Source organism: Thunnus albacares, chromosome 20, assembly GCF_914725855.1.
Source record: "Thunnus albacares chromosome 20, fThuAlb1.1, whole genome shotgun sequence".
In the NCBI taxonomy this organism is placed as follows: Eukaryota; Metazoa; Chordata; class Actinopteri; order Scombriformes; family Scombridae; genus Thunnus; species Thunnus albacares.
In genome coordinates this window covers 20,307,383-20,319,765 of record NC_058125.1, presented here as the reverse complement: position 1 = coordinate 20,319,765, position 12,383 = coordinate 20,307,383, and the positions used below count along the sequence as shown (strand labels likewise).

Here is a 12,383-nt window from a genome sequence, read left to right as displayed (position 1 = left end):
CCCTCACAAACAAGCTGAGTTCTAGACAAGGCTTAAAGGTCGTATATAGAGTTAATGAGGTTTAACACACCTCAATAAGAAAATAATGATCCGCTAAACCCAAGAGAGACATTGAGAGTCTTCTCACTCTCTTCAGAGTACCATGGCAGAAATTGTAGTGCTACTATTGTACCACACAGAGGCAGTGTTTGCTAATGCAATGTGATATGTACATTTTGTTGCTGTTACTACCTGCAGCCACCAGGTGGGGGTATTACAGAGGACATTATAGTCTGCCTGGTAAACCTGACTGTAGACATATTTTAGAGATGGAAGTGTACTTGTGTACCCAGCAACATAGAATAAGGTGACATCAGAAAGAAAGTATACATACAGAGAGATGCAGACTTTTCCAGACATGCAAACACATTACATGAACTAACACGCACACACACACCCAAACAGACCGGAGTGCAGTGTCCCCGTTTAACCCAGTGCTAGTATGCCAGAGGGGGAGGCTGTGGGAGGCTGTGACCTCTCAGGCCTGCAAGAAGAATCCTCCTTCTCAGAGTACTCTTACATTGCCAGAGATTTAGATGCCTATCACCAGCTCAGTGCAGAAGTGCTGGTTATATACTGACTGTTGTTTTTAAAAGGAATAGATATCATTCTAAACCATTAGCTATAATCTGTAAAGTTCAAGCACAGGTTGTGTGTCTTCTTCATCAAAACAGGCAGGTTTTGTTTCTCTAAAAATGGACTGGATATTTTATACATGTGTGTAGTGTTATTGAAAGACACAAAAAGCTCCATCGTGGTGGTAAGAAACATCCTTTAATGATTAAACTCAAAGTAGCTTTGGTAATATCAAGAGCATTTGGAAGTTTAGGTGTAAACATGGCATAGACAACTCTGTAGCTTTACACAAAACAGTAAAGAGGGCAGTTGTCATTAGAGGCATTCTCTTCTAACTGAACCCAGTATTGAGCATCATGCTAAAACCATAACAGAATAGCTAGTTTAGGCTACAGTAAGCGCTGAATTAAATACTTTAATCCATCACAACATAGCTCTGTTTTGGCAGGATACAGGATCTCACAGGAAATGTCAAGTGGAGGGCAGACGCTTGCTTACAGTGTTCAAAACACATCTATGTCCTCTGATTTCTGATGCTGTGAGTGACACTGTTGAGGCTGAAACACTAGCTGCATGTTTTGCATATCTGGCATCGGGTGCCAACCGCCATGCCTTTGCCCCAGTGTGTGTAACACAAGTCACATAAAGCATTTGCAACCACATGCACAAGGCAGGTTATTTGATCTACCAGAGTATGAACACATACTGTAAGGTAGACTCTCTCTGCTAGACTGCACACAGGAATTTACATGTTGCATGCTGCATGTCAGTTGTGTTGTGCACTCATATCTATGATCCGTCTCTTAGCTACTGTTGATCATAACAGATTTATCACTACAAATGATTCAGAATTTGCTGTCATTTTCATATCTTCTCCCTTTTCTTGGGAGTTTTTCCACATGATGTTTTTGTAGCCTAGAGATGTGTGTTTCAGGGTTTGCAGGCAGACAGCATAACCGTCAGTCCAAGCTGCATATGCATCAAGTGTTAGCATGAATCGAGTCCCTCGTAACAGTGGAATACACAGTATTATGTTATGTGAGAGTAGTTTTATTGAGTAAGTGACTCTTTGAGGCTAGATTGTCATTGACATATGTTATGCACAACATATAAACTGTTTTATACAGTAGAGGAGAAAAACATCTGGATGTCAGTGGGAAGAGAATGCAGCATGTCAAACTTCAAGTATATGAAACAGACATTTGTATCATCACTGCAAACCTCTCCGTCATTTCTCTCACATATTGAGTTAATATTCATATTGAGTTTTTTTTCCCCTATCCTCTGGTATTTTCTTATATGGCTTCAACTCATTTATTGGCATTTGTTTCTAGTAGTGTTAAACGTATACTTTTTTTCTTAGGCTATAATGCCCCACAGTGTTAATTTTTATGGTATTCTACTCAATAGGCAAGTTGGCTTCTTGAGACTTTAACAGTCACACACACAAGGTGAACATCAACATTAGAATGAGGGAAAAAGTCAGAAAAATATCTAAAGTAAAGTTCATGTAAAGTAATTTAACTGTGATCCAACTCATAACAAACGCGCAAAATAATACTGACGTTCCAAATGACATTTGATTTCATCAATGCACCACCCCAAACTTAATTATTCATTTTATACAGTAGCTGATGAGGAAAAAAATCAGACACTGCAAATTGAAATAGGCTGTGTTCCCTAAAGAAGCAGTCAGGCACAGTGGTGTACAAGTGTACCTCTGTCTGATTCTCACTTTAATTAATGGCAAGCTGCTTGACAATAACAAAGTAACTGTTGTAAATGTTGGCTATCAGTAAGAGGAATGATAAATACATAGCACCATCTTTTGTTGAAAATAAGAAATAGAAAAATACCGAAAATAAAAACACTCAAACTTGCAAATTCACAAATAGAAAAGGACCAAATCTATAATTCATGGCTATGCTACATCCATGGATGTTACCACTCTTTTTGTAAAGCAAGCCCATCAAAAAAGAATCTTCCTAACCCTTCTATTATTATACATGCACTTTGGTTAATATACTTCAAGATACTTTTTTCATTTTACTAATTCTTTGGCAAAAAACAAAAAAAAAAAAAAGGCAAAAACAAAAGAAAACACAACAAAATAGCGTCTAATTATTTCATCATTACAAACAAACACTGAGGCACTTAATCAGCTAAAACAAAGCTCATACGAGTATCCGTTGACAGAGCAACACAAAAACTATGTACATATATGTAAAAAGTGTTATAAATAGGTTTTAAACCATAGATACTATATACATCTTTAAACTGAGACAGTATTGGTTGATTTTCTGTTGGTTTGCTTGTTGATTTTTGGTATTACCCCCCCTCCCCTCACTGTGATCTGGGTTTATAGGCCTGGTGGCTTCATGGGCCATTTGTACTCAGGTATCCCTACTTATACTTCAGAGGGGGACTGATGACACTTTCAGTTGGGCAGAGGGGTTACTGGGAACACTGGGATGGAGTGATGGCTCATTCTCGCTTTCTCAAGATGACATAGATGAGTCCGCTGATCAGCGCCAAAGGGAAGGCCACCCACGCCAGGATGTAGGAGTAGCCGAAGGCGTCTGTCTCCGGCACCCACTCCGGACTCATCACCGTGTAGATGATGGCTCCGCTCATCACAAACAAACCTGTAGAAAAGGAAAAAGTGAATGGTGAGTAATGTTGGCAATCATATTGTTCAGTTATCAGATCATGTGTCTCTGCTATCTGTCTTGTGTCCTGGGCTGAACCCTGTCTGGCAGAGGAGGAGAGCAGGTCAGTGTTTCCCAGAAGGCACCCCTCCGCATTACATCACAGTGATTCATGTTTACTGAGCCTCAATCCAGCCTTTGCAAGCCTTTCCTGCTCTCCCCACCTCCTTGGTCTGACATGGCACGGTCTGTTTGTCAGACCCCCATACTGACAGCCTTCCTGACATTTCAACTTGTGCGGCTGGCAGCATGCCCAGTGTCATTCCTGTCTGGCTGTGTGGGCACCTGTGTGCCAGGCAATGCGTTGGCACACTATAGAGCGCAAACCTGGGATGTTGGAAAGGGCTGCCAAGAGGAGACACAATAGACTGGCAGTGGCCGCTCTCTGGCCAAAGGGCATGAAGTACAATGGACAAGTGGAGCATTAAACCATTAGTATCTGGCACAGACTCTCATAATTTAATTCTCTGCCTACAGAAGATGCAGTGTGAGCATCTGCTATTGGTTTGTCTGTGTAGGTGGATTTGTATAAGTGGTGTTTTTTCAGACAACTCAAGGTTTGCTGTATTAATTAAGCACATTGGAGAAATGCTGAAAAGATTATTCATTTAATTGATCAACAGAAAATGGCTCAACAACAATTTCATAAGTGATCAACTGTTTGTCTTTTTTCCAGTTGCTCAAATTGAGAAATTTGCTTCTTTTCTCTATTTTATATCAGTGTCAATTGAACAAAGAATTTGAAGATGTCAGCTTGGATATTTTAATGTATTTTATAACATTTAATGGAATAAATGATTGCTTGGCTCAAGAAGAACTACAGATAGCCTGATAATATAGTCACACTGGATCCAGTAAAAATCCCTTTTTACATTTTGTGTTGATACCAGCCAAAAATATACCCGTGCTATGTCTATTTGATCTCTGCAGTTGAGTATCAGTTATGTTGTATGTGAATGGATTTGCGAGAAGGCGTCAAGGGGGATGAACTCACTGGCAAGGATCTGGAAGGTTCCAGTGAGGAAGAAGCGTCCACCCTTCTGCAAAGTGAAGAGCTGGCAGAAGAAGAGGAAGAGAGACAGGCAGCTGAAGATGATGGACAGGATCATGAGTGCCTGGACTGCCTGGATCCACTCTGCAGGGAGATGAGGGAGAAGAAGATTGTTGTCAATAACTGATCATCATTAGCCAGAGCATAATACACATATAACATTGAGGGTAAGAGAAAAGACAAGAAAAACAAATGCCAAAGTGTGCTGTGACTGGCTGAATTCAAGCATCCTCTCAAAGAGAAGGTAATGAGCTATAGCCTCGGCCATGTTTGCTTCTGGGAGTTTTTTCTGGGAGTGAATCCATAGCAATGAGAACTAAGTATCTTGTTCCTAAAAGCTCTGTGCGCCCCCCACAGCAGGACCTATGACTAAATGTACTGTATTGATCTTTATGGCTAGTCCTCCAAGGCCAGGCTGTTGGAAGCCATTAACCCATTAGACACCTGTATTGACATCTATCTGTGCTATCTACGTGGGTGTGTAGTTGTGTTTTTGACCGTTTGTGTCTATGCTTCATGTGTGCTTCCATGCCAGGAATCCTAGGATTTCCAAGTAGGGTCTATTTCTTGTCTGTGGGTTATCCATTCTGCCTTCTTGGCTTCTCAGGTTTCCTAAGTACTCACTCTTTCCCTCTCTTTATTTATAAATCCCTTATTTTTGCTCATGTGTAGCTACTACTCTCCTGTCTTAGTGCTCTGCTTGCAACAACAATATGACTGATTTCTAACACAACTGCTGCCATGTGACAAGATGCTTGAAACGCAGCCTCAGTTCATCCCCTTACTAGCTCCTGTCCTATCCTAGCATCAGCAAATATTCCTCTAAGTCTATAAAAAGTAGGGTTTATGGCTCCATCTGTATGCACGCCACTGCTCAACTATGACATTCAAAACATGTGTCCTTCAAAGCTCTCAGGCATCTGTGGTCTATTGATTCTCTTGCATTATGTAAATCAAAGGCATGTTGTGGTTTAATGGGGGGGCATTTAAAACATGGAGAAAAAGATGCAAATGCACAATTTATTGCTTACTGCCCATACTCTCAAACAAAAAGGATGATTAAGTGGCGGCACAGCTTGCTTTGTGTAATGTTATGACTGACAAAGTACATTTTAACACAGGCTAAAATAAAAACACTTATGCATTATTTTTCAATCTGTGGCCATTTACAAAGAATCATGCACTTTTCCTGGAGAAAAACTGACATATATCTCTGTTATAGATTTAAAAGGAAACTGTATAATGACTAATTGCACAGGGTTACCAGGTTGGAGTCAGGTTTCCCACAATAACAATGCTGCAGTATGTCCTGATGACCACTGGGTCAGGGATGAGATATGGGAGGAAACATGATACGCTCAGGCTATTTGCTGAAAATCTCCATCCATAAAATGCAGCCAGCAGAATAACACACCGGAGCAACAATTAGATTCCACAGTAATGATCCTGTTTTCAAACGTTACATAATACTGTATGATTACATTGTAAGAAATGGGTGAAATGTTCCATCCCTGTACTATGAACAGCCTTCACCTATTTATAGGTGGCAGTATATACAAACAGTATATCAGTGCTTTCTGATAAACAGACATCTTTTCCTCCTTCCTTCCTTCCCTGACTACCAGTTGGAAACACTGAGATGGGGCATTTCCTTGCATTAGGTGTGGTGATATTCAGGACTCAGAATATCACTGAAACACAAGTATGGCTCATATTCAACAGCTTACATGAATGACGTGGTTTATCATTGTGGTATGACAATGCAGAAATATCAAGCATTTTAACCGTAAATCCAAACAGGAAAATAACTGTTGATGTCTGTTTCTGCCTTCTATTTTGAGACTCAACACCCCACTCTGCTGACAAGTAGTGCACAACAAAAATAAAACTGCTGGACTGTTTACCCTGCTATGTTTATGTACTGTAGGCCCATGTGTAAGGGGGGCAGGCACAGAAGACATTCTTCTTCAATAGCTAAATTTAGAGCAAGTAAATTCTATGAAGTAATTTTCCTGGCTGTAAGGACGTGCTGTTTAACTCAAGCTCAGCATGTGATAACTGTGACATGAGTATCTGTCACCCAGGCGTCATCAGAACTAAACACAGCCATTATGTTTGTATCCAAGGCAACAACAAGGGGAAACTCATGAGTTTCAGATCTGCCCTAAAAATAACTGATTCACTTCACCTTCTCAATCCACAAGAAAGAAAGAAGGAACTTGATTGCTCAGCAAAGTTTCAGAAAGCCCTTTTGAACACAGGCTTGGCCCCCACGTGAGAGCTGACCACTATCTTCCATCTCCCCAAGCCAAAGCACAGACCCGGGCACACGCGCCTTCTTAAATAAACATTGTGCGTCAGTGAGCTAATGAAAGCAAGTCAAACAAACTGGCTTCGCCATCCAACTACCTGGCAGAGTATGCAGGCGCTGCTGCCCTGACAAAACACACACTGGCTGAGCACCTCATTCTAGAGAAATGACATCACCCAGCAGCTCCTGCACCGCTGTGACGGCACATTAAGCAGAAAAACATACAGCTAGTCAACAATGATCTCACATGTACTTGTTGCTAATCATTCATTTTAAGGCAGTGGGGATTTTATTAGGTTGTGTCTTCAAAATATTCTGATCTATTATCCATAATCAATGACCGATACATTTCTAAATAAAACATGTAGAGGTGGCTGACTGTCTAAATAAATCTGCAGCTGCTGCCTTAAATTGTCCTAATGATCCCTGCAAACTAACACTGGACACTATGATCTGACACTGGGCGTGACCCATCTTCAGCATGCTATGTTCTCCATGAGGTAGTCCAAGGTCTGCCTGCTTTCAAATACTCACACACAGACACACACACATATACAGATAGATCTAAAACTTTAAATACTCTCTGGAGCCCCACCCTGGTTCACAACTCCCTATCCCCTGTCACTATGGACTCCAAACACGAGACCTGAATATGGATATCACACCACGACTATTTATACAGCAGCAGCCTATCAGCTAGCACTTCAAAACAGCACTGCCACATTCTCTGCCCTAGATGGCACCAGAGTCCCAGAGGAGCTGTGACACACCCACATCATCATGATAAATGATGGATTTCAGCAAGTCATTTTCCAAAGTTCAAGTCCTCCATTAATATCAATGCACATGGTTTCAAACTAGGTTTCAGTGTTATCGGCCTTTTTAGCTGAGTTGCCCAAAGGAAACCTAAAAAAATGACTTATCAGTGAAAAAAATCCAGAAATGCATCACAGCTTCACAGCAGAGCAATGATTAAAATGTCCAGTATTTGCCATTGTACTGTAAATACACAGTAAATAAGTAGTTGACATTGTCTTAAAGGGAAACAGTAAAAAGTTTGGCAGGTGTCTGACCTCCAGTTGATGCTGGGTCACAGTGGTATCCTCCATTGGCAGTAGAGCAGTTTATCCAAAGGTCTGAGGAGCTAGTTTCACTTGATGTCCATACCTGTTGTCAACAACATACAACTTGATTAGTAATATGCAGCAACAAATGGGTCAGAAAAAGTTTGTTTGTTATATATATGTGTGTATTCTGAAAGAAATCCAAGTACATCTTTACTAATCATAAATATATATCAGATTATATATATAAAAAACACACACAACATTGCTTGAATATTTCTTCCTGGGGGAATCTTAGTTTCTGTAAACCTCAATAGTTTTTGGTTAGTTTACATTTATATCTATTCATAATAATCTTCTATATTATAATATTCCTTTGGGAAGTGGTGAGATGGCTCACGATCAGTTTTTTTTCTTCTTTTAAATGTTATGTTGTCAAAATTTATGATAAAAAAGTTTTACTCACGCTGACAATTGTTGACACAAACAGCAGAACCAGAGCAGATACGTGCAGGAGGATGATTCCCAGTAGTAGGAGCAGCATCTTTACAGGCGATCTGGACAATAATGAGAAGAGAAGACAGTCTCTGTCAGTGTCCGTGTCAGTATGTGTGTTTGTGTATGTGTGTGGGGGTGTGTGTGGGGGGGGGGTGTGTGTGTGTGCGTGTGTTTGTGTGCATGTCAGATTGGTGGGACATGGTGACATGGGTGTGTCGCTGCAACACGTTTGATACGGACAGATTTTGAGAAACTTAATCCGGAGCTGTCTGTCAGATGTCAGAGTCCATGTTTACACATCTAGTAAATGATTAATAATAACACCATATTGTTAGTATGATACATATTGTGACGTGTGTTTGGCGACGAGATTAAACTTTGTTGCTCATCTCAAGGATGTGTGTCTTTTGATATGTTTTAGTTACTCGTGAATAAAATCAAATTCGTTTCATTTCAAATTCCATCTTTGTGTATTTCGCGAGAGCTCGTCTAGCATTTCTGTCATTTTAAGCTGGCTTTATATCATCGGATTGTCAGCATGTGTCATCTAAAAAATGAAAGTAATTTCAGCAATGACCGTTGAGCTCTAGAGAATATTTTTAAAAAGCAATGCAAGAACCATTTAAAACAGAGCATTCAAGTAAAACTCCACACAATTTCAGTATATTTATCGAAAACAAAATCATTTTTAACTATCAAAGAACAAGCTTTTTGCATTGACAACTGAGTCCTTCTGTCTGAGCGCTCAATGGAGCGCTGTGTATCCCAACGAAAAGCGCGTTTCCTTCATTAATCCGTCAAGACAGACTGTGAGCGCGGCTGAATAAATGGAAGTTCAGAAGAGATTAAAGTCCACTTACTTCGAGCGGAGAGCTTTTATTTCCACAAAAAGAGGTTCAGGCTTGCAAGAGGCAAAATCAAGTTTTTCCCAAAAGAGTCCAACAGCGGTAGTCCCTCAGTCCTAAAAGTCTCTCTCTGACTAGATTGATGCCAGGGCTGACGTTCTGTTATAAAGTGTCTCATTATGGAAGAACAACGCCCTACGTGCGTCGCTGCGTCATGGAGTGACCCTCTGGTACATAGCCAAGGTTCCCAATATAGACGCGTCATGCGTAATAGCGCATGGGTTGCCTTAGTTACCAGTGTATGTGTAGTGACCTGACTGATCATTGTTTTGCTCTTGTGGTAACGGAGCGCAGCTATCTGCTTTCGAGGATTTTTTTTTCTTCTCTCTGACACTGTTTCCAGGTTTTATTAAGATTTGTACAAATTACATAAAACTGCACTTTGGAATTCCTTTTTTATGTTATTTGCTGTTTATCTATCATTTACGCATATATTTAGTGGAATTAATATCCAATATGCATTTTTAAAAAATATTTTCAATCAATTAATATTTAGCATTAAATAAGAACATTTTGACAAAACACTTAGTTTGATTAAGACGCTTATATTTTAGTCTTGACTGCTAATTTATTTTTTTCACTCTTAACCAAGCAAAATACCTTCATTAGGCTTTTGGTTAATTACATTGTTTTTATGACTGTAGTACTATCCAGTAAGAGTAAGGTATTTTGGCTTTCTTCCAAAATGGGATATTTCCCCCTAAACTCATCTTTTCGTTGCCTTGGCGATAAAAACAACACAAACATTGTCGTAATGTGGTGTAGTGTGGGTCTTTCCTCCCTAGTGGCCATGTAGAGAGCCTCGTGACTCACACTATGTGTGAAAGTGTGGATGGGTATGCCCAGCGCACCACCAGTAAGTGATAGCATCTGGGGCTCTCCTCCGTTTGACATGACTCATTTCCAGAGGGAGTGAGATAGTGTTCCACCCTGAACAGGGACTTCAGCCCCTGTTGTTAATGTGCATGTAAAGGTATGCAGTGAAGTTAGTCATATTAATATGGCTTTTGCAACAAGTGGAATTCCAGGAAATATATTCAGGGAGTTTGGGGAGTGGTCAAAAAGAATAAATTAACTGCCTTATGTACCACTCCCATTGGATCTTCTTCTGCGCTACAGGATTAACCCATGTCTGTTGTCAGTGATAATTCAGCAGAAGCAGCTTTTAGCCTTGCATGTTAAAGGCATAATTTCCAAATGTGATGGTTGTGGGTTGCTGATAAAGCTGTTACTGGAAATATTATGCCTTTAAGTTATCGTATGTATATTCCTTCACTTCTAGGAAATGTCAAAAATTGATTTCCCAAGCTGTGCGGAAAATACTTCCTCTATGGCCAGCACTGAATGAAACACACACTTTGCTCATCATCAGCGAGCTGGTAGAGGAACTTAGGAGCTGTCCGACCTCAGATAACCCCTGTCAACGTCCACTCTCTATTCTTCATCACTTAGCTCACACTTCCTGGATGCCTCACCGTGTGTTTCCCACACACTGGCATGAATATGGAGGCCTTTCTGCTGCGCTCATGTCCACACACACAAAAGGGACAGTTACAAGACCAGATCACAGACATGAAGTGCGGCTCTGAGTGAGAGCTTTGTGGCTGCTCACCAGTCAAAGTATGTGACATTCTTGTCATTCTGCGCCAAAGTGCCTCTTTGTCTGATATGATTATCTGTTGTGTACTTAACCCAGTGCAACTCCAGTGTTTACTAAATTGTCAGAGAGCTAGTCGATAGAAAGAGCAACCAGGCTTCCACTCTTATTGAATGAGCTGTGAACTGGTCAACAGTAAAGGTTTACAGTAACACATACAGGAGAAGTCTTGTTAAAACCTTAGAGTAGTTGTACAGGCGCTCCCCATTCCCATCCCTTATATGTCAATGTTTGTAAAAGACTGACAATCAGTGGGCCGGGTAGACATGGGAGTGTTACGTTTACTGCGTTTGTGAAACCGGGGTTGAAGCCAAACTTTCTGGGGAGAGCCACATAACAAACATTCAGAGCGAGATATTGAATAATGTTACATCTGGAACAGTGTCTAACGTTTCACCTCCGTCGTTAAGATTGCATGACTTATCTCCAAGTTAGCACGGCAGACAGTGAGAGAGCCTTCAGCCAGGGGGCATGAAGCTGGAGAGCAGACATGATTGAGTTACAGTAACTCCATCCACATACCAAGACAGAAATGAGTGTTAAAATAGATGCGGCTATCATGAGTGGTGGTTTTTTTTCCCCCCACTAAAATAATTCATAAAATCTGTAAAATAAAGAAGCTTTTGAGAGATCACAAGGCAGGCGACCTATTCCCAGTAAAACGTCCTAGTAAAATGATGCAATTCTTATTGATTTTAAAATAATATGACAGGCTGCCTTCTTTCACTTGATTGTATTATTTACAATTTCACTGATCTTGGCTCAAATCACAATTCATTAGCTGTGTAGACTGTGATGAATAAGCGGCGCATACTCACAGCAGATATTTTTCAGCTTGACTTGGAGACATTTGCATCGCAGCTCGACCACTGGGGAATGGGCCTTTCTGCTTTCTTTGTCAAGTGGTGGCAGCTGTCAGTCAAAGTTGGGTCAGTCCTTGTGTCCTGTCATCAGCATTTGAAGTGTCGTTGTCTGTCAGTCCACTGAGTTGCAGTTGTTTAATAGCTCCCCTCCTGCTTCAGCCCTCTCGGACTCGGACTGCCCCTTTCCCGACTCACATTGGTCTACCTAACTGTTTACAGACCTGGCTAGTCCAATTCAGACAATACTAGCATATTCGATACTTGCATGCACATACACAAGAATTTGTAAATATAAGATGAGAGCACATGATGCCGATAATTACAATAATAGCAGCAATATTGCATTGCAATATTAAGCGTGCAAATTGTATATATGAGCGGTTATGAGTCAAAGCTGTACAGACAATCTGAGTAGACATGGAGACAGACAGGCTTAAAGAGAGATCAGAGGTAAATACAGTCTGTTTGTTTGTGTGCCGATACTTTTTAAGCTACCCACAACCCTTGTCTTGTCATCACATTTTAATCAGACTAGACAACACAAAGGGGGTGCACAGAGGCCTATCCTCATAACATACACTAAATACACAACAGATTGCCTGTGATATGAGTACAGATAGCTTAGTCTGAGGGGGAAGTTTGACTGGAAGCTCAAATTAACAAGATAAAAGTGAGAAGATGAAAGATTTAATTCCAAAACTATATCAAAGT

At 40.6% G+C, this 12,383-nt stretch overlaps 1 protein-coding gene across 1 annotated transcript; it reads right to left on the bottom strand.

Moving 5' to 3' along the window:
- Positions 1 to 791: 791 nt before the first annotated feature.
- On the bottom strand, positions 792 to 9,247 carry pmp22b (peripheral myelin protein 22b). Its single transcript, XM_044337711.1, has 5 exons — positions 9,108 to 9,247; positions 8,216 to 8,306; positions 7,759 to 7,852; positions 4,318 to 4,458; positions 792 to 3,260 (listed from the first exon to the last, which is right to left on the bottom strand). The coding sequence occupies exons 2-5, from the start codon at positions 8,291 to 8,293 to the stop codon at positions 3,100 to 3,102; spliced, it is 474 nt and encodes a 157-aa protein (XP_044193646.1). The 5' UTR covers positions 8,294 to 8,306; positions 9,108 to 9,247; the 3' UTR covers positions 792 to 3,099.
- Positions 9,248 to 12,383: the final 3,136 nt, after the last annotated feature.

What these genes read in the sequence shown, in the direction of transcription:
- pmp22b (XM_044337711.1), bottom strand. Translation starts at nt 8,293, where the DNA reads ATGCTGCTCCTACTACTGGGAATCATCCTCCTGCACGTATCTGCTCTG. An exon ending in TTGTGTCAACAATTGTCAGC is followed by an intron (nt 7,853 to 8,215) that starts GTGAGTAAAACT and finishes TGTTGACAACAG; the next exon opens with GTATGGACATCAAGTGAAAC. An exon ending in TGACCCAGCATCAACTGGAG is followed by an intron (nt 4,459 to 7,758) that starts GTCAGACACCTG and finishes ATCTCCCTGCAG; the next exon opens with AGTGGATCCAGGCAGTCCAG.